Source organism: Crocodylus porosus, unplaced genomic scaffold (genome assembly GCF_001723895.1).
Source record: "Crocodylus porosus isolate Cpor-Errol unplaced genomic scaffold, CroPor_comp1, whole genome shotgun sequence".
Classification (NCBI taxonomy): Eukaryota; Metazoa; Chordata; order Crocodylia; family Crocodylidae; genus Crocodylus; species Crocodylus porosus.
The window spans coordinates 8,988,092-9,013,711 of record NW_017728914.1 but is presented as its reverse complement, the minus strand read 5'-3'; the positions used below and the strand labels follow the sequence as shown (position 1 = coordinate 9,013,711).

The 25,620-nt window shown below is 39.0% G+C and overlaps 2 protein-coding genes across 2 annotated transcripts in view; one reads left to right on the top strand and one right to left on the bottom strand.

The window, feature by feature from the left end:
- The window catches only part of DOCK2 (dedicator of cytokinesis 2), a 519,632-nt gene that overhangs the window by 172,926 nt on the left and 321,086 nt on the right, over nt 1–25,620 (top strand). Inside the window, exon 27 of the mRNA XM_019534715.1 lies at nt 4,578–4,673. Within this exon, the coding sequence (XP_019390260.1) occupies nt 4,578–4,673 (96 nt within the window). The remainder of the gene's footprint in view (nt 1–4,577; nt 4,674–25,620) is intronic.
- FAM196B (family with sequence similarity 196 member B) overlaps nt 11,544–25,620 on the bottom strand; it is a 33,316-nt gene continuing 19,239 nt past the window's right edge. Inside the window, exon 3 of the mRNA XM_019534854.1 lies at nt 11,544–15,520. Coding sequence (XP_019390399.1) covers nt 15,334–15,520 — 187 coding nt within the window. The 3' untranslated portion in view covers nt 11,544–15,333. The remainder of the gene's footprint in view (nt 15,521–25,620) is intronic.

Genomic DNA, 25,620 nt, shown 5'->3' with positions numbered 1-25,620 from the left:
AGACCTTCCCTGGGATAGAGGTCAGGCTGATGGGCCTGTAGTTTGCCAGATCTACTTTCCTCCCTTTCTTGAAGATAGGCACGATATTGGCCTTCTTCCAGTCTTCAGGCACTTCACCAGAGCGCCAGGAGTTCTCGAAGATCCGCACCAGGGACTGAACTATGATGCTTGCCAGCTCCTTGAGATACCCTTGGGTGTAAACCATCAGGGCTGGCTGACTTGAAGGTGTCCAGCCTGTCAAGGCGTTCCTTCACGAGGTCAGCTTCAATAGAGGGGAAGAAATCTCCCTCGCCCATGCCTCCCTGACCCACAGTGGGCAGGGCCATCCCATGGAACTGGTGACAAATTGATACAAAGTACAGTTTTAGCAAGTTTGCTTTTTCATGGGGATCGGTTGTCAGTTGTCCTATATAGTTTAGGAGGGGTCCAATGTTGCCCTTGCTTTTCCTCTGGCTCCCCACATACCTAAAAAAGGACTTTTTATTGTTGTTGATATTTGTAGCTAGCTGGAGTTCCATTGCAACTTTGGCTTTCCTGGTTTGCTCTCTGTAGGTCCGGACCAGAGCAGAGTATTCCTCCTTGGTGCTGGTTCCAGTCCCTCCATCCTTTGTAGGTCTTCCTTTTTAAGATGCAGGACATTCACTAATTCCCTGGAGAGCCAGCAGGGCTGCTGTGCCTTCTTGCTGCCTTTCCTCCAAGATGTGATGGATTTTGTTTGTGCATTCAGGATTGCTCCCTTGAGGAGCAACCACTCATCCTGAACTCCTCTCTCCTTTGGGCTGTGGCCCTTTAGGGCCTCTCTGACAAGCCTCCTTAGCTTGTCAAAGTCAGCTTTCCTGAAGTCAAGGACTTCTGTATTACTGACTGACTTGCCAGCTTTACAGCAGATGGTGAAGGTGATCAGCTCATGGTCACTGTCAGCCAGCTTCCCTTTAATCATTAGGTCGTTCATTAGGTCATCCCCAGTTGCCAATATGAGGCTCAGCAGCGCTTTACCTCTTGTCAGCCTGTAGACTTCCTGCATTAGATAGAGGTCATCCATGCACAAGAAAAAGCTTTGCGACTGCTCGGATTTGGCTGAGCACTCCTCCCACGAGATGTCTGGGTAATTAAAGTCTCCCATGACAACCATGCACTGGGAATGCGCGCCCTCAGCCAATTCCCTGGCAAACTCCTGATCAAGGTCTTGACCCTGGGTAGGGGGTTTGTAGTGGATTCCCACCATAGTATCCCCTGTGCCATGTTCCCCATGGATTTTTAACCCAGAGGGTGCCGAGTCATTCACCATGAGTGCCAATGTCAGCTTGTAGGGACATGTGCTTTTCTTGACATAGAGAGCTACACCCCTGCCCCTTTTGTCCACTCAATCTCTCCTGTACAGGGTATAGACATCTATACCTGTGGCCCAGTCATGGGTGGAGTCCCACCAGATCTCTTATCCCTATGACATCATAGTTATTTGTGTTTAGCAAGAGGAACAGTTCCTCCTGTTTATTCCCCAAGCTCCTGGCATTTATGTATAGGCAGGCAAGTGTCCCCTTGGGGGCCCTTGCCTTGCCTTCAGATTGTTCTAGGCCTGGGGCAGGGGTGGGTTCCCTTAAATGCCTTGGCCTGCTGGCTCTGCAAGGGTTGCTCAGCGGGCCAGCAGTGGCAGTAGTCTCCCCATCCCCCAGTGTGCTTAGTTTAAAGCCTGGTGGAGCAGGTTAGTCAGTCTGACTGAGAAGAGCCTCCTCCCCAGCAGAGAGAGGTGGAAGCTATCCCATCCCAGCAGCTCGCTGTCTCTCTCACCAAAGAGTGGGCTGTGGTCATGGAAGCCAAAGCCTTCTCTATGACACCAGCGCCACAGTCTTTGGTTAACTTCCTGGATCCTCCTCTTCCACCTCAGTCCATAGCCCGAGACTGGGAGGATTGAAGAAAACACCACCTGCACCCCTAGATACTTAAACCCTGCTCCCAAATCCCTGTAATGCCTCATGACCAGGCTGCGAGCACTCCGAGCCGTGTCATTTGTACCCACATGGATAAGGAGCATGGCATTGTGGTCAGTGGGCTGGAGGAGAGTAGGGATCTTCTCTGCAGTGTCTTGGATGCAGGCGCCAGGGAAGCAGCAAACTTCCCAGGCTAAGGGGTTGGGGTGGCAGATTACCCCCTCAGTCCCCCTCAGGATGGAGTCTCCCATGACAAACACTTTGCATTTTGTCTTGGGGAGAGCAGGGATGGTAGCTTCAGTAGTGCCTGTGTTGCCTGCAGGAGCTGGCAACTCATCAGGCTCTGCTGGGGTTGCAAGAGGTTCATACCTGTTGCAAACCTCCAATGGGGCAGAAGCCTTGGTGTGGTGGGCCTTGGGGCCCTTGACCACCTTGGTCCAACCCCTTTGCTGGACAGAATGGGAGGTCCCCAAGTCCTCCTTTGTCCTGGAGGGAGACCGTAGTCTACTCTCTGCCTCCTGGAGGAGAAGGGCGTAGCAGTAGGAGTCAATCTCCTGCTCACAGTCCCTTATGGCGTGCAGTCTCTGGACTGCGGCCTGGATCTCCTCCAGCTGGCATGCCAGAGACCCCAGTAGGGAGCAGACCTCACAAGGGGAGGTGGCCATGCTCCCAGGCCCAAGAGCCTGAAAAAGTGACAGGCAGCCCCCACAGCTGAGAGCCAGAGGCTCCATAATTTAATGATATATAATTATATCATTATAATTCTTTAAATGTGTGTACACATTAATAAGTGAATAGGTTTACAGGTAAATACATTTTATGAAGTTGCTATGATTTGAGATGTATTTCAGATAGAGAATCTTGGAAATGTCTCTTGAGACCACTACTAATTGCCTTCAGTTTGTAAAATCTTGTGGATATCATGACAGATGTGAAACTATGAAAAACAGTATCTGGTATAAATAAAAGAACTGCTGACTTACGACCTCTGTTAAAAAAAAAAAAAAAAAAAAAAACTCCTACACATTTCAGGTGTGTGAACAATGATGTGTCTATCATACATAATCCCATTCAGGTATTTGAGTTTGCCACTGGAACATAAACTTCTGTTAAAAAAAAAAAAAAAAAAAAAAAGTATTTGGATGATGTACTTGGGGACCTTATCGAAGCTCTATAAGCCTGAAAAATCTGCTTGTTTCTTCTTTTGCTAGACTACAGCTAGCTTTATGTTGCTGAATGAAAGACTTACTATTTTGATCTCTGATCTCTGAAAGAGTAATTTCAAAAAATGAAGGAAAAATACACGAATGCAACTGTAGATACAATCAAAGTTATCTGGTAAAAATATCTCACAGACAAATGAAACCGAATCTTTCTATATAGTTCTATTATGCTGCACTTGTCATAATTTTAAGTGCTTTACAAGTAACAGTTGCCACAATGGATGATGGATGGTGTTCTGGCTGCAAGATGGAAATAATAATTTTCTTTTAATTTTAAAACATTAAAGATCTTATTGAGCTTTTAGGCAACCTCAGTTCCCATTGGCAATAGCAGAGCAAGCTGCATGTCATCTCCCCTTTATGGGTTATTTGCCATGAGAATGTTATGATATTCTGATTGTTTTCTCTGCTTAAAAATTACAAATTATCCTGGGAAAAACAAGCAAATTCTCCAATGAAACCCCTCCAAATCTGCATTTTCCCATGATTAAAATGAAACACCACTGTATATGCACATGCACTCCTCTTGCCACATTGCCTGTGCACCATCCCCCTCCCAAACGCCCCACATGCCTGGATCTTTTCTCCCCACCCCCACCCAACATGTGACCTGGCCCCCTCTTTGCTCCCATAGACCTACCTGGAGGCAGTTGCTCTCCACTGCTGCTTGGCTGCTATGTGCATGTGCATGCATGCATGTAGTGCCCCCTGCCTGCTAGTCCTCTTTCTGCTCCCTGAAGCCCTGGATCAGCCCCTTGCAGGCTGTAACTCTGCCAGCCTGCAAAGGGAACCCATGATTTCCCGTGTTTTTTCCTTTAAAGGGGAAATCCTTGACTTTCTCCTTTAAAAGAGAAAATCCACATTTTTCTCTGCTAAAGGAGAAAAAATGCATTTTTCCACGTTTTCCACAGCAAATAGAAAACCCAGATCCCTACTGATAACCCAGTGGGAAGCCATGCTAGAGTAAAAACAAAGCAAACAAAAATGTAGTTACATACTGATAAGATGAGAATTGTGATTGTCTTGCTGAGACAAAGGCCCAAGCCTAACAGAAGAGAGTGATGGCATAGAAGAGTGTTATCTGGCTAGCATGCCTTTCATTTCACAGCCCAGAGGATCAAATGTATCTGTTTACAGACTTGGTCAGCTTGAGGTACAAGTCCTTAACAAGGTTCAGAATCATCCCTGGAGACATAAAAAGATACTGTAAATACTCTGTCACAGTACCCCTGCTGAAATGAGGAGTGTAGCTGAAATTGATGGGCCTGTTACCAGTGAAGGCAAAATTAACTGAACTGGAGAAAAATACCATTCCACAATGAAAAATGTCAGTAGTTTGCTAATCTAATCTTTGTCTACTTTTGCAAAATATATAACAACAGAAATATTTTCTTTCTAATGGATATTGTCTATTTGTGTTTTACAGGAGTCAACTTACCATCACATTCAAGAAATAATGCAGCAGCTGTTACGTTCCGTGAACAAGACTGTTATTACAATGGGACGAGACGACCCTTTAATTGTGAGTAATATTTTTAAAGGTCTTCACCATGCCTCAGAGACTCTAGGTTGCATTTAGGCCTGCTTTCTTCTGTTTTTCTATGAATGCTAAGTTTGCGACAATCCTTGTTTTTGGTCTCTCTTTTCAGCTGGATATGCAATTTTTGAATGAAGAAGCTGAATTAAGTTTTTTTTTGTTTTCTTCATATTTTACAATTAGCTTGGCTCTGTAACTGAATACCACTAGAAGGATTTGGATTTTTGCTACTGTTGTACTTTTAATCTTTTGCCTTGAAGCCCGTTGCTGTATATATCCATATTAGAGGAAGACTGCTTCAACTCTGTTACTCTGTTCTGAAAAAACACCGTTAAAATGAAACTGTATGTTTAAAGTGAAAGCATCAGCTGCTTGAGCAGATTGTACACCCAAATTAATCTACAAACACAGTTTTCTTCAGGTTAGTTTTGGAGCAATCTTATTTTCCAGAATATTAGAACTTTATAGAATAACTGCCTTTTCTGGCTTGGTTTCTGTTAAAGAAGATGAAGAGTTCCAGTTCCTCTAATATATTCACCTATCTGGTGAACTGCACTTGGACGTGTCCACAATGGCTAGGAATATTAGTGGGGAGGTGATATTGTTCTCATGTAGTCCAGGAAAAATGTGAAAGTCAAGAATTCTTATAGGTGGTATCTTTAGTGGACCAATGCCATGGTTGGGAGAGACATAGGCAAGATTTTGGGCACCACAGTACTCTTCCTCTGGCCTCCCTGAGGAGGCAGCTTTCCAGAGAGGTCTGAGGAAAGGTTGCCTATAACCATGCTATTGGTTCAGTAAAAGATATAACCTGCAAGAATTCTTGCTTCTGGGGATATTTATTTCATTGCAGGAGGCACTGGACTCCATGCCTGGGGTCAGACTTGGTGACTCTAGGCAAGTGCTAGATCCATATTACGATTCAGTGGCAGACTGCAGCATTTTCTTATATAAGTATTTCTCTTGTGAGAAGTCCCACTGAATTAAATAGGCCAGGTCTTGAGGGTGTATATGAAGTAAAAGTTTCAGAAGTTGGCCCTTGGTTTGTACATTAGTTGTACGTAGCTTAGATTGATCTCCAGCCTCCTAAATATTTACATTCTTCTGCAAAGTAATGAACAGCACTTAATATAGGTGTCACTCATAGAGGTATGGAATATTTGGCCTCCAAGGTGTGCAGTATCTTCTTGTTTATTTCCAGGTGAAATTAGGGGTATTTTTTTTTTTAAGTATCTGGGTCCAAGCTACTAGAGAGAGTCCCTCTTTATGTTTAGCCTCATAATGATTGAATCTTGCAAAGGTAAAATTTTCTAAAAGTAATTTGATTCAAACATTTTGATACTTCCTATAGATACAATAGGAGTCTGCAATCTCCAGAAATCACTTCTTCATTAATCCATTAAAATCTAGATTTTTCCCTTCTAAAAGCAGAAGGTAGGTGTCCTCTCCATATTCAGCCCGTTACATCATGAGTGTAAGACTACAACAAAGAAATCAGAAATTCTTTGTGGTTCATGATGAATTTTGGTCAGCCGGTGTCAGGTATTGTTTGAACCTTTTTTGTAACACGTCACAAAGCCTTTGGGATTGAGCACATTTCACTGATAAAATAATAAACCTATAATTATTGATGAAATGGTTTGACTATGATGAATGCTTCCTTGCTTTGCTCATTTATAAAAATCGCATACAAATCCAGAGAGCCACATATTTCCAAGTTTTTTTGTTTTTGTTTCGAATTGTTTTGATTCAGTTGCACAAAAGGGAAGTTTTAAACCAGAAGATGAGGTTGCTTGGCAGATACTTACAGGCAGCTTATCTCTAGCATATGGGCAGCATGGGAGGAAGCACCCTGATGCTTGTTTTTAAGATATACCAGGTATTGTGATGTGTTTATTAGAAGTGGGACTTAACCTTTCAATACTGAATGAGAGGCTGTGAAAAGCTTTGAGAGTGAGGACAAGCAGTTTATGTTGAATATGCAGGAGAAGAGGGAGGCAGTGTGAGTGTTATGTAACAGACCACGTGTCTACGTATGCACAGATGCAGGGGTAGCACTAGTCATATTATAATGAAAATTGCAATGAAATAGTTTTATGTGAATTTTTTGGAAATAGTCATTTCTAGTGACTGGTTATGATGATTATAAAGAGAAAGTAAATTTTAGAAAAAAGGACAAAACATTTTAAAAGCTTGTAGTTCAGCTCTTTCTGAAAATATGTGCAACAAGAAATTAGTGTCATGTAAAGAACTGCAGTAGGAATTTGAAGGGCATGCACATGTGTACAACTGTATGTAATTTTAAAGAAATTATGTATTGCTTTCAGAGAGAGAGTTTAGTAAGTATACACAGCTATAGGTACTTTATCAGGCTCTGGATACACATACGTTTAGATCTATTTCACATGGGGAATGTTTTGAAAAGGCAGCAGCTGTTTACTTGTAATTGCTATATATGGACAAGCCAGGAGCACTATAAATGTTGCAAAACTAACCCTTGATGAATCTACAAATTTTGAGTGGTTTTACTACATTTGAAACGGAATATAGCAGCTGCTGCCCTTTTGAAAAGTTTCCAAATATATGCGTGTCCTTACCCTCAGATAATGCTCAAATATTAGAATTCTGTGAAGGAGGAACAATTAAAATCAAAGATTAGACAATGCTAATTATTTTTAGTACTCTGTCGGCTAACATGGTCAATGAAACCTTTGCCGTAGCAAAGAATGCAGGATTTGGTTCAGGAATATTGTGGTATAATTTAAATACATGGAAAATGGTTGGTGTAATGTTCAAAAATTGCCCATCACTATTGTGATCCTTGCTAGGGTAGACTTATACATCCTCCAAGAAGGGAGAAACAAAACTGACTAGAAACAGCTGCTGTCTCCTGCCTATATCCATGTTTACTAAAATACAAAAAGTATTTGGAAAAGGGAGCCTTTTTTTCATTGGGATCCAGCCCACCAGGGATGAGTTTGACCCTTTGATTTAATTTTAAAGGGGATGATAGCAACAGTTCAATTTATTTTTAAATTCTGTTTTTTCACTTGAATAAAATGACATTTTCTTTCCAAGACTTCTAAGTGCTCAACCAGCTTGCAGTGTGCATGCAGAGATGATGAATAGCTCACTGTTTAGCTCACAATCAGATTTTTCTTTAAATAACTTTGTTTCTTTTCTGGTCTAACACCTGGGAGAAGGTGAGTCAGATACTGCATACTTACTTACTTCTCATTCTTTGAATTAAAGGGAACAGCTAGCCAGCCCTCCTGGCACTTCAGCCTATTTAGCCATATGTACCAAAGAACATCTTTAGTGAAAACAGAGAGAAGAGATTCCTTTTTTCCTGCAGCTTGCCTGCTTCCCAAAGCAGGCACAAACCAAGGATAAACCAAAATATCTAATACCATTTTTTTTCCTGGAAGAGCAGTGGGATAATTTCAGAAAGCTGCTTTTTCTTTTTCTTTTTGCAATGTTTTGTGTGTGTCATAAATAACATTAGCTTAAAAACTGGACAGACACAAAAGGATTATAAAAAAAAAAAAAAAATCTTAAATTTATGATTGGAAACTATCCAGAAACTTGACACTTTTGTTCGATAAAAGTCCTTTCCCGGAAAACTGTTAATAATACACCTTGTTCACCCAGTGAAATGTAACGCAAAGCAGGCATTAACTCAGTTTGAGTCATCAGACTTGCATCATTTTGTAGATAAAATAGACAAGAGCAATAGGCCAGTAGCCATGGACACAAAGGATGGACAAAAATAAACACATGAAGTATGTAAATAGTATTGTGCTATTTAACCTGAGAACAGAACTGCTCAATGTGAAAAGCAAAACTTCGGGTCTTTAATCTTACCACACCTGATATTTTAAAACATGTTTATTGAAAGAGGGGCAGGAAAGCTAAATAAGTTTATTTTTCTATTACTTAGTGAATAGTGTAGTTGTCTGTATATGTTTTGAAGACTAGCCTACCCAACCTATAAGTGTTTTAACAAAAGCAAATATGTAAGCTAAAAATATTTTAGTTTTAGCTGTTCAAACCTTTTCTGCCTTTATCGTTTGCTTGCTTTGGCCTTCTGTAAGTCTCTTAACCATAGTGTTAATAACTGCTTTTTATAATGTTATACTTTTTATCTTTATAAATTGCTCTGAGATAAAGGAATGAGAGTATAAAGTATTATTAAACACCTCTGTAAAGCTACATAATGATGGCTTTCCCAAGTCGTTTCTTTTTCACTGCTTTTAGCAAATAAGGATATGGCAGCCTGAGGATATCTTCTGTGTCACTGATTTTTGTCATATACCACTTAACATTTGGATTGTTGTACTATTCAGTTTCAACTAGGCAGTTTCAATCTGGATAGTTCAAATCCTGTAAGTTGAAGTCAGAAGGTGCAAATATTTTCTGGACATCATATGTTAGTTGCATTGGCACATGAATGATTTGAATTGCCCTACTTGTTGTTAGGAACCCAGAATAAAATAGTAATGAACTACTCTACAGCTCTTATTACAGATATCCAATTTACCTTGATAACATTTAGAAATGATAGTGGGAGAGTACAAGTCAATATAAACTTTGGTTCTTTCATCCACTTTTATTTGGCTATGTTTTTAAATAACTTACATTCAATAACGGGAGGGGTTGGGGTGTGGAGGGAAGAAAAAGCATAATCTGCTCTGATCCCAATGCATTACAAAGTTAGCTGCTTTGTTTACCTTCAGCATTTTATTCCTGTCCATCTCTGAAATGTATCTTTGGTTAGGAGTACCCTATTTTCTTGTTGTCATAATTGGTGAATATGCTCTTGAATCTGCTCTCTCAGTTGGGGAAAAACTCAGTATCAAGAGCTTGAAACATTAATTTAACCACAATCTCTGATTTCTGGAGGCAATTTCTGATGCGGCTTATACAATTCATCACATTATAGAGCTCAAACATATTTGACATTTTTTGGCTATTTCTTAGTTATTTCTACAGCTACTTTGATGTACAGGTATAATTCATGCACTCCACGAGAAGTCTCATAGCTTATCTTCTCCCCCCACCATGTGAAAATAAGGTAATAGTTTCACCACAGAGCTATCAGCCAGCTCCTGTTTCCAAATACACTGAAGACATAAGTGAAAATATTATTATAAATTTATTTCCAGTATCTGACCTAACTAAAAATTTAGCAAAATTTCTTACCACAAAAGGGAATTCATCATATTACAGTTAGTGTATTACATTAACAGTTCAACTAAAAGAAGGTCAAATCATTTACCAACAGAAAAATGGAAATTAGAATAAATTTTACTTACAAGTTATCTTAAACTATTTTGCAAACCCTTGCTTTGATTCTAGAGCACTTCATTTTTCTCCAAGAGAGAAGTTGTTCTTTATTACTGGCATTTGTATTACTGAAGTATTGGAAAGCCATGACTATGAACCAAGATTCCCTTGTGTTTGGTGCAGTACAATACAGAACTCATAGAAGACCCCTGTATAGGAGATGTGATCTAAGCTTTTAAATGACTGTGGATCCAAGACTAAAATTGTAGAATAGATTCTATTTCTAATACAATAGAGGTGAAAAGTTGTGGTAAGTTGTATTAATCAATGTATGTGCGCCATATGTATCTTAGTCAGATCTTCTATACTGACAGACAGCTGCTTATTCTTTATATGACTGCTGGTTCTGCTGAAGTAAGCTCAATTTTATTCTGTTGCAAGTGACTTACCAAACTGTGAGCAGAATCTTTGGTAAGATGCTGATTCCCAGGGCAGAAAGCACAGCTTGGTTTTCATATTTAGGTTAAATACAAACTTGAATGGATTTGATATTAACATACTTATTGTGGAAAAAAATGCTACGAGACAGCATTAATAGGGAACCCTATAGCATCAGTCATGGGAGCTACCTTCTATGTTGACCACAAAATTGTGAGACCATGCTATCCATGAATTTATTATGAGAAAGGCAGCAATTTAAGAAAACTTGACAAATATAGAAAAATATTTATCTTCTCTTTCCATTAATTCCTTTGAATGTAAGCAATAACTCTCCAAATAATCACGTAACATAAGCATAACATAAACACATAACTTTCTAGAAAATAGTTACTCTGGTCTCTATAATGCTTGTACACATTTGGAGTGTAGCTCCAGGCCTGGAAAAACCTAGCTGCTTACGCCATCCCCAGGACTATGCTGTTCCAACCTCTCCACCCCTTTCCTCCCCACCCACCTGCCCCGGCTCCCTTATTAGGCTATATTTAGACCCTTCAACCCTCAGCTTCCCCTGCAGACCCACTAGACCCACCTGATCCTGCCAATTCCCTTTCCTCCCTGCATATCTACTGCTTCCCACAATCCCACCTGCCCCTCCTCTACACTGAGTTTCTTATATCTGGCTCCCTGCACAGCTCCCAGGGTCAGTGAATGGTTGCACACACTGCTTCTAACAGCAATGAACACCTGCATGCACCCATTCTCAGTCTAGGTATAGGCCACTTCAGTCTAGGTATAGGCCACTTCAACTAAGCTGCCTACCTCTAGACTGGGCACAGTAAACTCTTGTTCACACCCGGAGATACCACATTGCTATCTTGAAGAATTAAGATGAGAACAACCATTTGCAATGTTAAAACAATAGTATGATATATTTAGGTGGAAAAAATTGGTAAAAAGGTACAGTTTTTATGCTCAGTTCCCAATCCATAATTTTGAAATAGTATTCATTTGTTTAGGGATGCTAATGACTGCAAACCCAGTCCTGAAAATCCAATTCCTCTTCCTCTCAAAAACAATATTTTATTTTTTTCAACCCCCAAAATGTTTCTTATTAAGACTCACAAAACCTAAGAAAATATGTCAGTTTATTGCAAAAGATAATATCCTTGTAAAACAATTTCTAGAAATTTACAAAACATTACATTTGACTAGTACATTTCATTAAAGAAAGTGTTCTCTATTTGAGCTAGCATAATTATCAAGTGTTGTGACTGTCGGTAGAGCTATACTTTTTTCAATTACAGAAAAAATAGCTACATAAATATTTTAATATACCTTAGAAGATTCACTGTTTTATTTGTAAGGTTTTTCTTTTAAAAAATTAAACAGACTCTTTCCATAAAACAAAGTACAGTAGTAGAGTACTTCATGTTCTGTGTAGTATTCTACAAAGAATTTAATGCATTTCTCACGTAAATCTCTCTCTCTCTCTCTCTCTCTTATAACAGCCTGCTATATTTTCCATACTTGTACTGTGACACAGGATTGTTTCTTTAGTGAGAATGTAAGTTTGTGTATTTAAAACCTTTATTGGGTTCTTCTTTGTAACACTATCCAGCGGTGCCTTAGTTTTATCTTTGTCTTCATATTTCTATTATTAGTCCAACCATACAGCCAAGCAGGGTGTATCCTGTGTTTTCAGGGCTTCCTTTTCTGAAAAACCATGCATCTCATCCCCTTGTAGTTTACATTCTACAATTAGCATGTGGTATTTTAACTAGGTAATATATTTAGTTTTTAATCAAAATATACATATTTCTATTGAAGTCCAAACTAAATAGAAAAGTATATAGGCATGATTTTACATCCCTTTACAACTCCTTTTCTATAACTTCAGGTGTAAATCTAAATATAGCTGGTGAATTTCAAGTCTTTCCTTTTTAATTTAAGTGAAATGTATGTAGCAAATGGAAGTAGCTGAATATGAATTTTACAAGAAATTGTGACATGATATAATATGCTGAAACTTGTGTACAGTAACTCTACTTATGTAATACTGTACAATTGTATTGCATGAAATCATGCTGCTAAACTTTTTGGCTTAAGAAAAAGTTTAGTTTTGAATTATGATTGTTTTCTTACATGTATAGTTATGGTATTTCTTTCCTCTTTTGCTGTAGTTGTATTAATAAATGTCACAGCCTGGAGCAGAAGTTAATCAGTTAGTATCGCCAATTCTCACACTTGCATGTCTACGTGCAAATATGCTATTTGGTTTTAGAATCGGTGTTTCTTAGGAATGGGCTGGATGCGTCCTTGGTGTAATAAAAATGGTCAAGTGGCTGCTCATGACTCAGCTGATTGTTCACACCATGCATAAGGATAATGGGAGTGGAGGTTTTTTAAAGAGAGGCTCTAGTTTGGGGTTGAGGATTCCTTTAGGTAGGGAACACCCAGGCCCAGAGATGGTTTTGAGTGAAGTTTCATTGCGTTAATATACATTTCTGTGGTAGCAAAGCCAGAACTCTGGAACAGGGTGAGTTTGGACTCGATAGAGTAGACACACCACATAAATGTAGATGAAGAAAACGTGTGCATCCTCCTTCAGCTGTAATCATGCCAGGCTGCAAGGAGCCACCTGACTAGCTAAGAAATTCTACATTCAATCTTGTATTGTTGAAGCAAAATTTTGCCTTGTGCAGAAGTCTTATTGCTTCACTTACATCACAGGTTACATCACAGGTGCCCCTTGAATCCAAGGGAGTTCAGTGGGTGTTGGATCCAAAAAAGACATAGGCCTTTGAGTGGACCCGTAGGCTAGGGTTGATTTTCCCCCTATGAAATTAGTTTATTACTGATAGCACTTATTTTTACTGTATCCAAGAAAACTCTGTTGGGGATGATGAACCAAAATGAAGCCAAGTACTGAGACTTTTCATTCTGGTTTCCCTTTTTGAATAAACGTGGCTAAGCTGAACTACTTTGAATCTGTGGTCACATTTATGAAATATGTAAAACAAATTATATTAAAAAAAATATTTTAAAGCTTTTCTCCTCTGAATATCACATTTTTTATATCAGGTGTTAAAAATCTGGTAAATCTTAAGCCACTCGGTGGGCTTAGTTAGCACCATCACTTTTGATTTTATTCATGAAAGTACCCTACCACAAAGGACATTCTGTTTTCAAAAAATACTTTAATAGAAGAAAAACTGTGGCACATATGTCTTTTCTGTATCTCTGCTATACACCGTTTGTATGAGTAGGTATATATACATAAGCAGAGGGGGTATTTGTTTGTGTGACATATGGTAATATGCTTTAACGTACTAAGGGTCAACACTGACTCCAAATTCTTAGGAAAGAGATTTTTGTAGATGGTAGAATTTTACTACTAGAATTTAAAATAAGGTTTTTCCTCCAAAAAGTGTCAAGTAAATGGTGTTGTGGATTCATTGCTCCCAGTGACTTGCATAACTAATAGGATTAAATGATTGAAAAGGCTTTTTCTACTTACCAATCCTGCTGACTTTCCTAGGCTCCAAGTCATATTGCATACTGCTATTTACTACGCTGCTCTGAGTAAAGACCAGCTAAACAAGCAACATTTTATGCATGTCATTGGTGATATCTGTTATCTTTTGGCCTTTATTGTGCTCATACAGATATAATTGATTATCTCTGTTTAATTGGAATTTAGTGAATGATTTTTCTGATGTACAGAAAGGATTAGAAGCAAGCTAGCTGTCTTCCCTAACATTAAACAGCTCATAAGAACAAGAATTAAAATATTCTTGTACCCAAGGAATAAATCTAATAGACAAGGAAATGCTGTTTTAACAAACTATACTTAATTCTCAGAGGAAGGCTGCACTGAATACTATTATATAGTGATTTTTTCAGAGCTTTGAGCCTTGGTTATTAATTTTTCTGTAGAGATTTTTCCATTTATAAATTTTGATCATCCTGCATGCTCAATGCTTTTCTTAAGTGTATAAAAATACCCTTTAAATATCTACTGTTGATAGGTTGCCACAGCTATATTTATAAAATAAAATATGGATGAATTAACCTTCAGTTCACTTACCTGCATTGACATTAGAGCATCATTGTTTACTACTGCTTTCACACCACCTGAGCCTCTGACTATATTTTGGGTCAAAGAGGCTTGTCTTGAGGCGTTCCAATATTCCGTGAAAGACTTGAGACGTGTATTTAGTACAAGCAAAGATAGGAATGCTTTTTGAAAGATCTCTTGGGAAGGCTATTAATAAATATGCAAAACTGCATTTTAAATAATTGCTAATTTCTAGATCAAACCAACAAAAGCAAGGAATAGTGTCCAGTCACAAATCTTTTTTGTTTGAAGTCTTGCACAAAGGCAATAAAAATAACTCACTTGAAAGATAAAATAATTTTGTAATAGATTCTTATCATTAGTAAAGTTATGTTCTAGAAAACTTTTGTCCTACTGAACTCGTGTATCTTTGAAGGCTCAACCAGGAAATGATTATAACCAGTGTTTCTTGTAACTAAGCCAGAGATGACTTTTTTAGTGTGACTTCCTTAACTTTTACTGTCCTTGCTTTTATCAGTTTAAATTACATCTCCAACATTATTTGCAGGTAAAAAGTTTGTATTTACAAAAACTTATGAAAATGTCTTTAGAAATTATGAAAAAGATTACATCCCCTTTTAGAAAATAGTCTGTTCATATTCCTTTATTCACTGAACATATTAAATAAGCAAAATTAATTCTAAACTTTTCTTTCAATATTAATTGTTATTAAATGTTTAGTTCCCAGCTTTATTTCTCACTAATACACTTCTAAAGCTACTGTCAAACCTCTACATACGTTTTTTTTTATGCCTCCTGAAATGTAGAGTTTCAGAGTTGTGTATGTCAGCCATACGATATTCAAATCCACCAGAAGCATTTCTTTTTCACCTTCTTTGTTTTTCTTCTTAATTCCTGCTTCTCAGGAATTGGATGGTCTGTTGGTAATTTTGGGGGAGGAGCTGTGGTAGGACTTTGCTCTACCTGATCCAGTTTTTTCAAAACCTGATGAAATCTGCCTTCTTGTTGCCTGAAGTCGTATTCTACACTATGGAAAACATGCAAAAAAGAAGTTAGTAAATGTACAATTACTAATTATAATAAAGATAGAAATATTAAAACCTCTTTGTATTCAACTAAAAAGAATATTTGGTCATTGAAATAGACAGTTTGTATTAGCGAAGTTGGCTCAAATGCAAGAAATCATAGTCTATGATGTCTTGAGAAGAGTCCTATCCTCCATCCTTTATTCAGAGGAGATGTCTTTACTTATGTGAAGGAAGGATTCTGGGATTGGGCCCAATCTGTTTTTGGCAGGACTATAGTAAATGCGCAGATGGGAACATCTATAAAACACTAACCCTGAACCAGTGCTTAATTACCATTAGACAACATTTTAATTAATTCCAGTGACAGTTCATATATATGCTTCCTTGTCGCATGACTTAAACAAATACAAGATGAGGCAAACTTGCTTATCTATCAACAGTTAGATACATTTTGTTCGTGTTTTTTAATATTATGTTTATATAATCTGTATATAATGTATATGTTTAAATAACATTGTTTTTCTGGTTACAGTATTAGAAAATCTTCATAATGAAAATGTGACCTATACCATACGTTTTAGTTGTGCTTAGTTTAGTGTAATCCACATGTTTTGCAGGATGAAGAAGCTTCTATTGATGATTTCTTTTTTAATACAAAGTAAAATGAACTGTCACATAAAGGACTGTACTCCATTGTTAGTAAATGAATTTTTTTCCTTTAATAGGCAGTAAGTCCTTAATCTTGTGAATAGGCAATAACTTGCGTCAAAGAACGCTGGTCTATCAGGCTATTTCAGCCTACTTTGTTGCTCGAGAGAGATGTCAAGAGTTGACATGCATGCATTAATAATAAACAGGTTAACTATAAAATACAATTACTTGCAGTTACTGTATTTATTTATTTATTTAAATAAATCTGAGTTGGCAGAGCCATGGATTAAAATATTGGCTACAAAATATTTTGACTACAAAATATTTTTCAAAATGATCAAAATAATTTCATTTTGTTTACATTATAAGTCCTAACACGCTGTCAACACTCCCTTGCAGTAGGCATTTATTGAATCTATTGAATTTATTGAATATTCCTGCCATAATATAAAATCAAAACACAACAAATTCAGGCAGATAGAATTAAGAGGCAAGAAGTAACAGCAACAATAATGAAAGTTGTTTCTATAAATGTTTGGTGCCTTTTCTTCACATTCTTCATTTGCTTGTCATTAGGCATATATATGCAAACCTGTTCCATGCTGCTTGAGTCCATGAAAAACAGTACTGCAGAAGGGTGGGTCATCCTTCTCCTCAGTGCTTTTTATGACTTACGCCTTCAACTTGCCTTTAAGACTTATTACAAGAATACATGTGTCAATTGCATTTCAGGGACTCTAGCAGGCTGTAACAAGATCATACTTAGATACTTATTTTATATATATATGGAACAGGTTACGGCCTTACAGATTTTAGACCACATGTGTTGTTTAACATGTTTTATTTTGTAGAAATATAAATGGTGATTCCAGTGGTGTCCTCTTTTCTTCATTTACTGATGAGCATAAAGATCCTAAAGAGGGCAAAAAGGGTTTGCAATGTCCTGTTCTTTCACATAATGATCTCTGTGACTATTAACAGCTGCAATGCACAGATTAACAGATTGTGGGCAAGATTACCCATGCTACTACACTTGTTTGCTCTTTTAATAACTGTACTTTGCATGCGTACTTTGTAGCAGCTAAACCTCTTAAAGCATAATGGGAGTTAAACATCAAAATAGAAAATATGTAAATTTTGGTGCCCCAATAGCTCCCTCTTCTACACAGCAATAAAGTGGTTTATCATTTGTAAAAGGTTTCCAGGTATTCTAATTGTAAATAAACAGGTATGGGAAAAACGTTGCACTACATAGTCAAAATTACTTCAAAAAAAAGGTGTAGGATTTCCCACCCTCTTGTTATGGTGACAACCTGTGTAGCATGCAAGAGCAGTTATTTAGGCACCAAGATTTACATCGTTCCTCATTTGATGTTTAGCTCCCATTTGAAGTTTTCCTCAGCTTGTTGCTCTGAATATCATCTTGACTTGATCCATATCGTCAGTCCTGGCATTTAGTTCTCTAAATAATAGGCTTTATATAAATCGTTTCCTTGAACTGTGGTCATCTTGCAAATGTAAGGGCCTCGTTAGGCAATCTGGTAGAGGCATGATAGGATCCGATAGACAATTTACGCAGTTGTGTCTCCTGCCATGCCACAGGCACGTGGCAGGAGGTGTGACTGTGGATTCCAGTATCAGATCCAATCACTCCTGATTGCTGGTGCAGGAAGACCTTAGGTTTACGATCCCAGGCTCTCCCTGCACTGGTAAGTGGCAAACTCCCATGGCTGTGAGTCCTGCAACTAATGAGGCTTGTGGCCATGACAGTGCCCTACAGGTTGCTGCATCTGGGAGTGCTGCAGCTGATGAGGGTTGCAACTGTGGTGGTGCCCCATGCATTGCCATTGCTGTGAGCCCTGTCAGCCGTGGGACTCACGGCTGTGGTAGCGCACAGTGCACTGCTGCAGCTGGCTATGCATTCAGTTAATTGCTTGATAAGAATGAGTCACAAAGTTATTGCACATTTTTTTGTGGAATAACTCTGTGGCTTATTCCTTGTTTTATTATGCCATTAGTTGATTAAACATGTGGCTGGGTTACAACTTAAGACATGATTAACTGGTTAACCATGTCTTAAGTGTAACATAGGTGGGGACTGAAGCACAATAAATTAATCTGTTTCAAGCTGTTTTCCCCCCACACTACTCCTGTTAATGCTAAATAGAAAGGGTATGATTGAGATCTAATCATTGATCATAGAATTGTGCCTCCTGCTATGAATGTGTGGCTTGACATCAGGTATGGTGGTTGAGATCAGATCCCATTGAGCCATTAAATGAATGAGTCCCAGGGTCTTGGTGACCTGAAAGCTAAAGAGAAGAAGAAACAGCTGCTTTAAGTATGAACTGTGAAAGATGATAGGTCCGATAATCTTCCAAAAATTCTGATGTGTGAAAGAGACAATTTAATTAAGAGGTGAATCCTATATAAACTTTTGGAGTCTTCACAGGCATGGTTAACTAGTTGATTTTTTCTAAAGACCTATATAAAGTTGATGTGCCAGGAAACCTGGAGATTGTGATAGAAAGCTATTTTAACTTGCAATTACTGGAGGATTAGCTTGCCATCTCTTTAGGAAAACAAACAAAGGAGCAAATATATATTTTATTTAACTTCAGAAGACAAAAGCAATTAATCTAAAGCAGTGGTCTCCAACCTTTTTAAGTAGGAGATCACCTTTTGGCGTTTAAAAGCAACCAAGACGTACTTGCTTCACTGCCACCCCTCCTCCCCTTTCCTCCCCCCAGGCCAGCAGGTAAGTCTCTGGGGAGGGAAGGGGGAGCAGATCAAGGTAGAGGAAGAAAAAATTATTTGGGGTCACACCTGCACAGCAGAGAAGTCCCACTTGGCTGGGGCCCCACTCGCCTCTGCTACTGCCTCTGCAGCATTGTCTCGCAAAGCAGGGGCCTTAATCTAACCCCCTACTCCTTCCCTCCCCCATGGACTGACCTGCTGGCCTGGTGTGCGTGCGTGCGTGCGTGCGTGCGTGCGTGCATGCACGCACGCACTCAGCCCCCCACCCCAGCTTTGGATCGACTCCAAGAGACTCTGAGATCTACTGGTGGATCGAGATCCACTGGTTGGTGACCACTGATGTAAAGTGTGAATGTATAATTTGGGCTGTACTTCAGGAAACCAAATAAATTTTACTGTTACCATTCAGTACTTGAGTCGCAAATTATTGAGTATTTCTCTTTTATTTTAAGGTAAGTCATAATCTGGATGTTGCAAAAGAAAGTACAAAAATTGATGTTTGCACAACACCAGAAAACTTCGTACAATGGCTCAAGATGCCAAAATTACCATTTGCAGAATCATTAACTGAGAAGAAGCAGTTAACAAACTGATAACTTTCCACGTTAATATTTTTATGTAGTCTATAATATATTTTGGTGCATCTGGTTTTCTGCTGATCTGACTAACACTCATTTACCTATGCCAAATAAGAATAACTTCTTCAAGAAATAGAAAATACTGCTAAGTCCTCTTCAAGATTTGTTGCAAAAGTTGGTGTTTTACATAAGCAATAAAAGACTGAAATGTGAGTGTAGGACTTTTATCACTAAATCAGGCATAGTCATCATTAACGTTCATAATTTGCCATTGGAGTTTTGTTTTATAAGGTCTGTTTTAAATTAGCACAAATACATCTGCTCTGTTTCAAACTTCTTAGTCCACTAAACTGCAGGGTGATTTGAGTGAGGAAGATAGCATTATGTTCCCAAAGCTCTGAAGGACAGATCATTTTGTTCCTGCATAACATGCCAAAACAAAGCATTGCAGCACATGGTAAATTTTTATATGCTTATTTCTCTTATCTCTTGCCAAGTTTAAGCATGAATTAATTAACAGTACTGACATTTTAAATGTAATTAGACTACAGTTCAGAATAGTAGCAGAATTGACCACTCTTAATTATTCACACCGTGTGCACGCACGCCAGTTAACATTGCTTTGTTGACTTGTCACTTGGTTCCAATTCTGAAGATTCTTCCCAAAGATAAAGGCTAGACCTTTTTTTTTTTTTAATGAAAGCTTAAATTTTGGAACATGGGTTTAAGGTCAAAGATGCTACCAAGCTTCATGGCCCTACATTTGTCTGCTTTTGGCTTCCCTAACCAAACGACCATTTACAGCTGCATTGACTAGGGGCAGAATTTGACAGAAGTCCAGAGCAGAGCTTGAATTCCAGATAATGGCTCTTTAGCAAGATATTTTAACTTCTGTGTCATAGCCTTCAGAATACAGGTTAGTTGCCTGCAAAAAAAAGTGCCAGTTCCCCAAATCATGACATGTCAGTGCATTTAAGTCCTTGCTCAGGAATAAGATTGACACTGAATATAAAATGTATTGCTTCTGTTACATTAGATTTTACCAATTAAGACAGTTTTTCAAAATAATAGGAATAAAAATGTCTAAAAAGGTAGCATTTTCCTGTTAAGTACTGACTGTAAAATATAATAAAGAAATATTATGTATAACCCCAATATTAATTACATTAAATAAGCTTATTACAGTCTCCTATTTCAAGTTTCCTCAGAAAAGGCCCGAAGCCAATATCATCAGTAGACTGATTTCCTGAGTTTGGGACTTAATTTAAACGAAAATGATGTGTTCAATTAATTGAAATAGCTTATTTTCCTCTCTATGAAATCTAGACTGTTTTCAGGTTATATTAAGTGGAAGAAGCATTTACATAAGTTATATTTGAAACAGATGTAATTTTCCTGCCCCCCCGCCCCCAAGAGTTTAAAAACCCCCAAAATTTGCTGGTAAACCTAACCAACCATATTCAAATTTTCCTTACCATGCCATAACTGTTAAATTATATTAAAATACTGCTGGGGGTAAAGGAAGGGTTTTTCATATAAGAGCCAGAATCTATTAGTGGAGATGTCTATCACTAATCCTATATATACTTTTGCACATACTTAACGTATGTATATAAGAAGTTTTTCTGAGATGGGGACATCTCTGTTCACAGTTGGTACTTGCAGGTATTAAAATTAGATTGTCCTAACCACGGTTGATCTAAGTGCCTGATTGTGCAGGCATTTAGAGGGTTTGAATTGCCCCCAAAAATGGTGCACCCAATTCAAGTTAGTTCACCTGCTGAGGTGCCTTAACTTAAAACAAGATTGGGTTAACTACTTTAGGAAAGCATTAATACAGCCTCCAGCATGTCTGTACCTGTTCACAGTGCAGCACCAGGACTGGAAAGCCCAGCCACTCATCCCAGCCCCAGGGCTGCACTTTTCCCACCCTGGCTGGCCCAGGGTAGACTATTTTTAGCCCCTCAAACTTTACCCTGACCAGGCAACCTCCTTCCTGCAGGCCTGCCAACCCCCTGATCTGTCCTATCTCTCCCTCCATCCCCAGTTACTTACATCAGCTCCCCACGTGGCTCCTGGGAGCAATGAATGGCTGTTCACAGCACTTCCAGTCTGTGTAGGTGATTTAAAGTAAGTTATGTGAACATAGACTGGGTGCAATGAATGGCTGCATGCACCCAAAGCATGTGCATAAGCCTTTTCAGTATCAGGTCCTTACTTCTCATGGACTATTCAAATTGTTGAGATTGTGGATAAAGATTTTTTTAATAGATGTTGAGCCCCATGACTCTCAATAAGGCTAAACAGGAGTCTGAGGTACTTTTTATCTAAAAACCTCCAACCAAAAATGTGTATAGGATAAAAATGAAAATTGGAAGAATTATTATGAAAAAACGATGAGGTGGGTGGAACCTAAATAATACCATTTAAAGAAAAGCCTGGAACCTAACCATAAGGCTAGGTACAGACGGCTAAAAGGCTGAATCCGTTCAGTCTTTTCAGATTAGTCTAAACTGCATAGATTGTACTGAGAAGCAAGTGAACAGACATTCACTTTTGATTCTAGAAATGTAGCCACATGCCTGTAGTGGCTCAGTCTAGAAGCTTGGGGTGCTAGAGCAAGCCTTCCCTTCCTTGGCAGTGGTTGGAACGCTGGAGGAAAGCTGGGAGAGTAGCCCGCTAAGGCTTTTCTGCCCTCCCTGCTCAAACTGGGGCAGGGAGGTGTGGCCAGGCCCCAGCAGGCTGCTGAGTGCTCAAACCCCCACCCTGGCCTGCATGGATCCCAGCCAGGGTGTGCTGGGAAAGGGGGGGAAGTAGCCCCTGCCAAGCTTTGCCCCTGCTCTCCCTGGAGTGGGGGGACAGTGATGTAAGTCGGACCTGGTCCAAGTGGGCATGCTGAGGCAGAGGGAAGGGGACAGGGTGTTTAAATCGCCTCACCTGCCCACATGGTACCTGAGCTGGGGCCGGCCTGGCAGGGGTGAAGTAGTCCCTGCCTGGCTTTTCCTTCTTTTGTCACTCCAGCAGCTCGCATACTGAGGTGGTGGTGAGGGAGGGTGGCTTAAATGCTCTCCCCCACCCAAATGGCACCCCAGCTGGGATCTGCCTAGCAGAGGCACAGCAGCCCCTGCCTGGCTTTTTCCCACTTGCTGCTCCAGTGACTGGTACGCTGAGGTAGAGGGGAGGGATAGGGGGTTTAAATTCTCTCCCCTGCCCACATGGGACCCCAGTTGAGTTTTCCACTCCCACCCCCTTTACAGGCAGCCAGAGCAGTGATGGTGTTTGGGCTACACAGCAGAGGGGTGGGGCCAACCCTGCTCTGTGGGAGCAAACAGCACAGCCCAGGACTGCAAAGCATCCTGGGATGCTGGGAGGTGGTGATTTAATTTGAACCAGGAAGGGATCTGGGACAGAAATTTCATAATCCAGTTTGATGTAAATCAGTCTGATAATACATGTAACCATGTTTATCTTAAATCAGTTTTGGCCATTTTGAAAGTGGTTTAAGTACACTGAACTTCTGTTCTGTTATACATTTAAACTGGTTTCTGATCACTTCAGTTGATTGATGTGTATCTTCTATCCATAGCCTAAATGAATTACCTTGGCCCTGATGCATGGGTGACTGGTGCCACCTTAGTTAGTGGGGGCACATGCCCCCTCAGTGACCAGTTAGCAACCAGGGAGTTGGGGGGTGGGGAGGAAGGGCGGACCATAGTCAATATCACTGACCGAGAAGTAGCTGTGGCACTCCCAGATCTGGCTGCAGCACTTCATCTGGTGCTCCCGCTCTCTGGCTGGCACAGCCCTCCTACCTGTTGTCTAAGTGGAGAGTGTGGCCTGTTCAGAGGTGCACGAGCATTCTCAGGGGGTGTACCCGCCATGCATTGCTACTGCCCTGATGACTTTTCATGTGTATTGTACATTTTTCTTATATGTGTATCTGTTTTTTTCTGGTCTTTATTTCAGATTATAAACTTTTGGGGGAAGCAGTGTTTTTTTTCTGCTTTGTTTTTTCCAAACTGAATAGAATAATCAAGCCTTGATGCTGACTCTGACCATAAGTCTGCAACCTAATTTCCCTTGCTACGGTTGGACACCATTGCTTCCACTCCTCTTCCATATGGTCTCAAAGAAAAGCCCAGCCCCATCCTCTCCTTCAGGTATCTGAAGACTCTTATTGGTTCCCACTTCAGTCTTCTCTTCTCCAGGCTAAATAATCTTAGTTACTTTAACCTTTTGTCTTAAGTCTTGCTTTCCAGGCCCCTGATCATGAGTGTTGCTCTTTGCTGCACTCTTTCCAAGCTGTTTATGTTAGGAGATAAGGAGGAATTTTCAGACGGTGAGTTTGGTCAGGCATTGGAACGGGCAACCCAGAAAAGTTGTAGACTCTCCATCCCTGGAAACTTTGAAAAGCTGTTTAGGCAGGCAGGCTGTGATGGTTTAGTTGGGGGATGATCCTGCTGCAAGCAGGGGGCTAGACTTATAGAGTCCCTTCCAGCCCTGCTTTCCTATGATTCTGTGAACAACAGCTGCATGGACTGATTTCCTTAAGCACCCATACCTTCTTGAGAAAGGATAACTATTTTCTATCTTCCACCTTCTAAATATTTGGTTTCTTTCATACTCCTGCATACTCAGCCAAGGTTGTGACATTTGCAGAAAGTTGTATTATAGATATGGCTTGCCCAGATAGCATCATAGCAAGAGCATTTTGGTGATCATAACTTAAGTATATACCAATAATAATTTGAAAATTAAATCTCTTATAATGTAAAACTAATATTTCCCATGTTTCTTAAAGTAAAAAAATAGTTTAATAATTCTGAATAGACAGTTTTTCATGAACTGACCTCAAAGGTTAGTGTCTATTGCTGGCAAAATAATGTAGACTTTATAAACCCAGTTCCTAAGCCAATTGATCTTAGATATTTTTGGAAGAATGATATTTTATGTAGATTACGTAAGCATTTTTTCAGTTATTAAAGCTCTTGGGGGATGCTTAATGCTATTATAGAAATGTTTCCTTTGGAATATGCTTCAGTTTAACAGTATGTTCATTACATATACAGTGTGATCTCCATCTTCATTGTTCAGTCATCACACCAATGGCAGGTTCATCACTCTCCACAGTATATTTGCATTCTCTGATTTTCCCCTAGAGAACTGAAGGTTTGCTGTAGCTATACATAAACATGTCATAACTTGCTTGCAATACATTTACCTTTAAATTCTTCTACAGTTTATTGGAGAATTTACATGAGTATCAGTCTGTCAGGATAGAGTGGTCACACTGGATTCACTGCACTATTATTCTGTTTTCTGGTATGTTAAGCGAAGGGTGGTGCTGTGGCAGGAATTAGATTGAGAATGAAGAATTTGTAAATTATGCATCTTGTTGTAAGATTGAATTCAACTGGCTTTATTTTCTGTGTAATATTTTAATTAATATATACAGGCACCCATGGATAAGCCCTTTTGGTCTTGTTAAAAATTAAAACAAATAAGTAAAAAATTACAGAGTGTTTGTGTTCCTAGTATAATTTGGCATAAATATCATTAGATATCTTCAAGACATGTTGTGTACTAGATTATGTAAGTGATTATAGTATTAATATATTAATATGTTAATAATGTTACTGAGTTGGCAAGTATTTTGCAGTGTAATTATTATTTCACCTTGGGAAAAAAACACATTTTTAAAAACTGAAATATCCTGGACTAAAAAATTCCTGTTCTTCTGCACTTGTTTTGATTGCCTTGTTTGCTAGCATTTTTAACCCAGTCAGTTAATAATCATGGATAATTTTCAAATGACTATGTATTTTTACACAATTAGGTTTAATTCATTTTATTTGTGCAATCTTTTATTTTCATAATTCTGCCAAGTTTCCATTAGCATTTAAAAAATCAGTCTCTAATCAATTACTACAATTTTAGGAGTCAAACCAATACACACTAAAATAAACAAAGTACCTGCAATAATTGTCCTCATTCTTTGGGATTTATAGTGCTGTGCATCAATCAAGCATGGTGTTAAAACTACATGTTCATAGGTATTTATTCAAATAGAGGACAAAGGTTTTTCTCCAATCAGCATGGAGAAACCCCTCCCC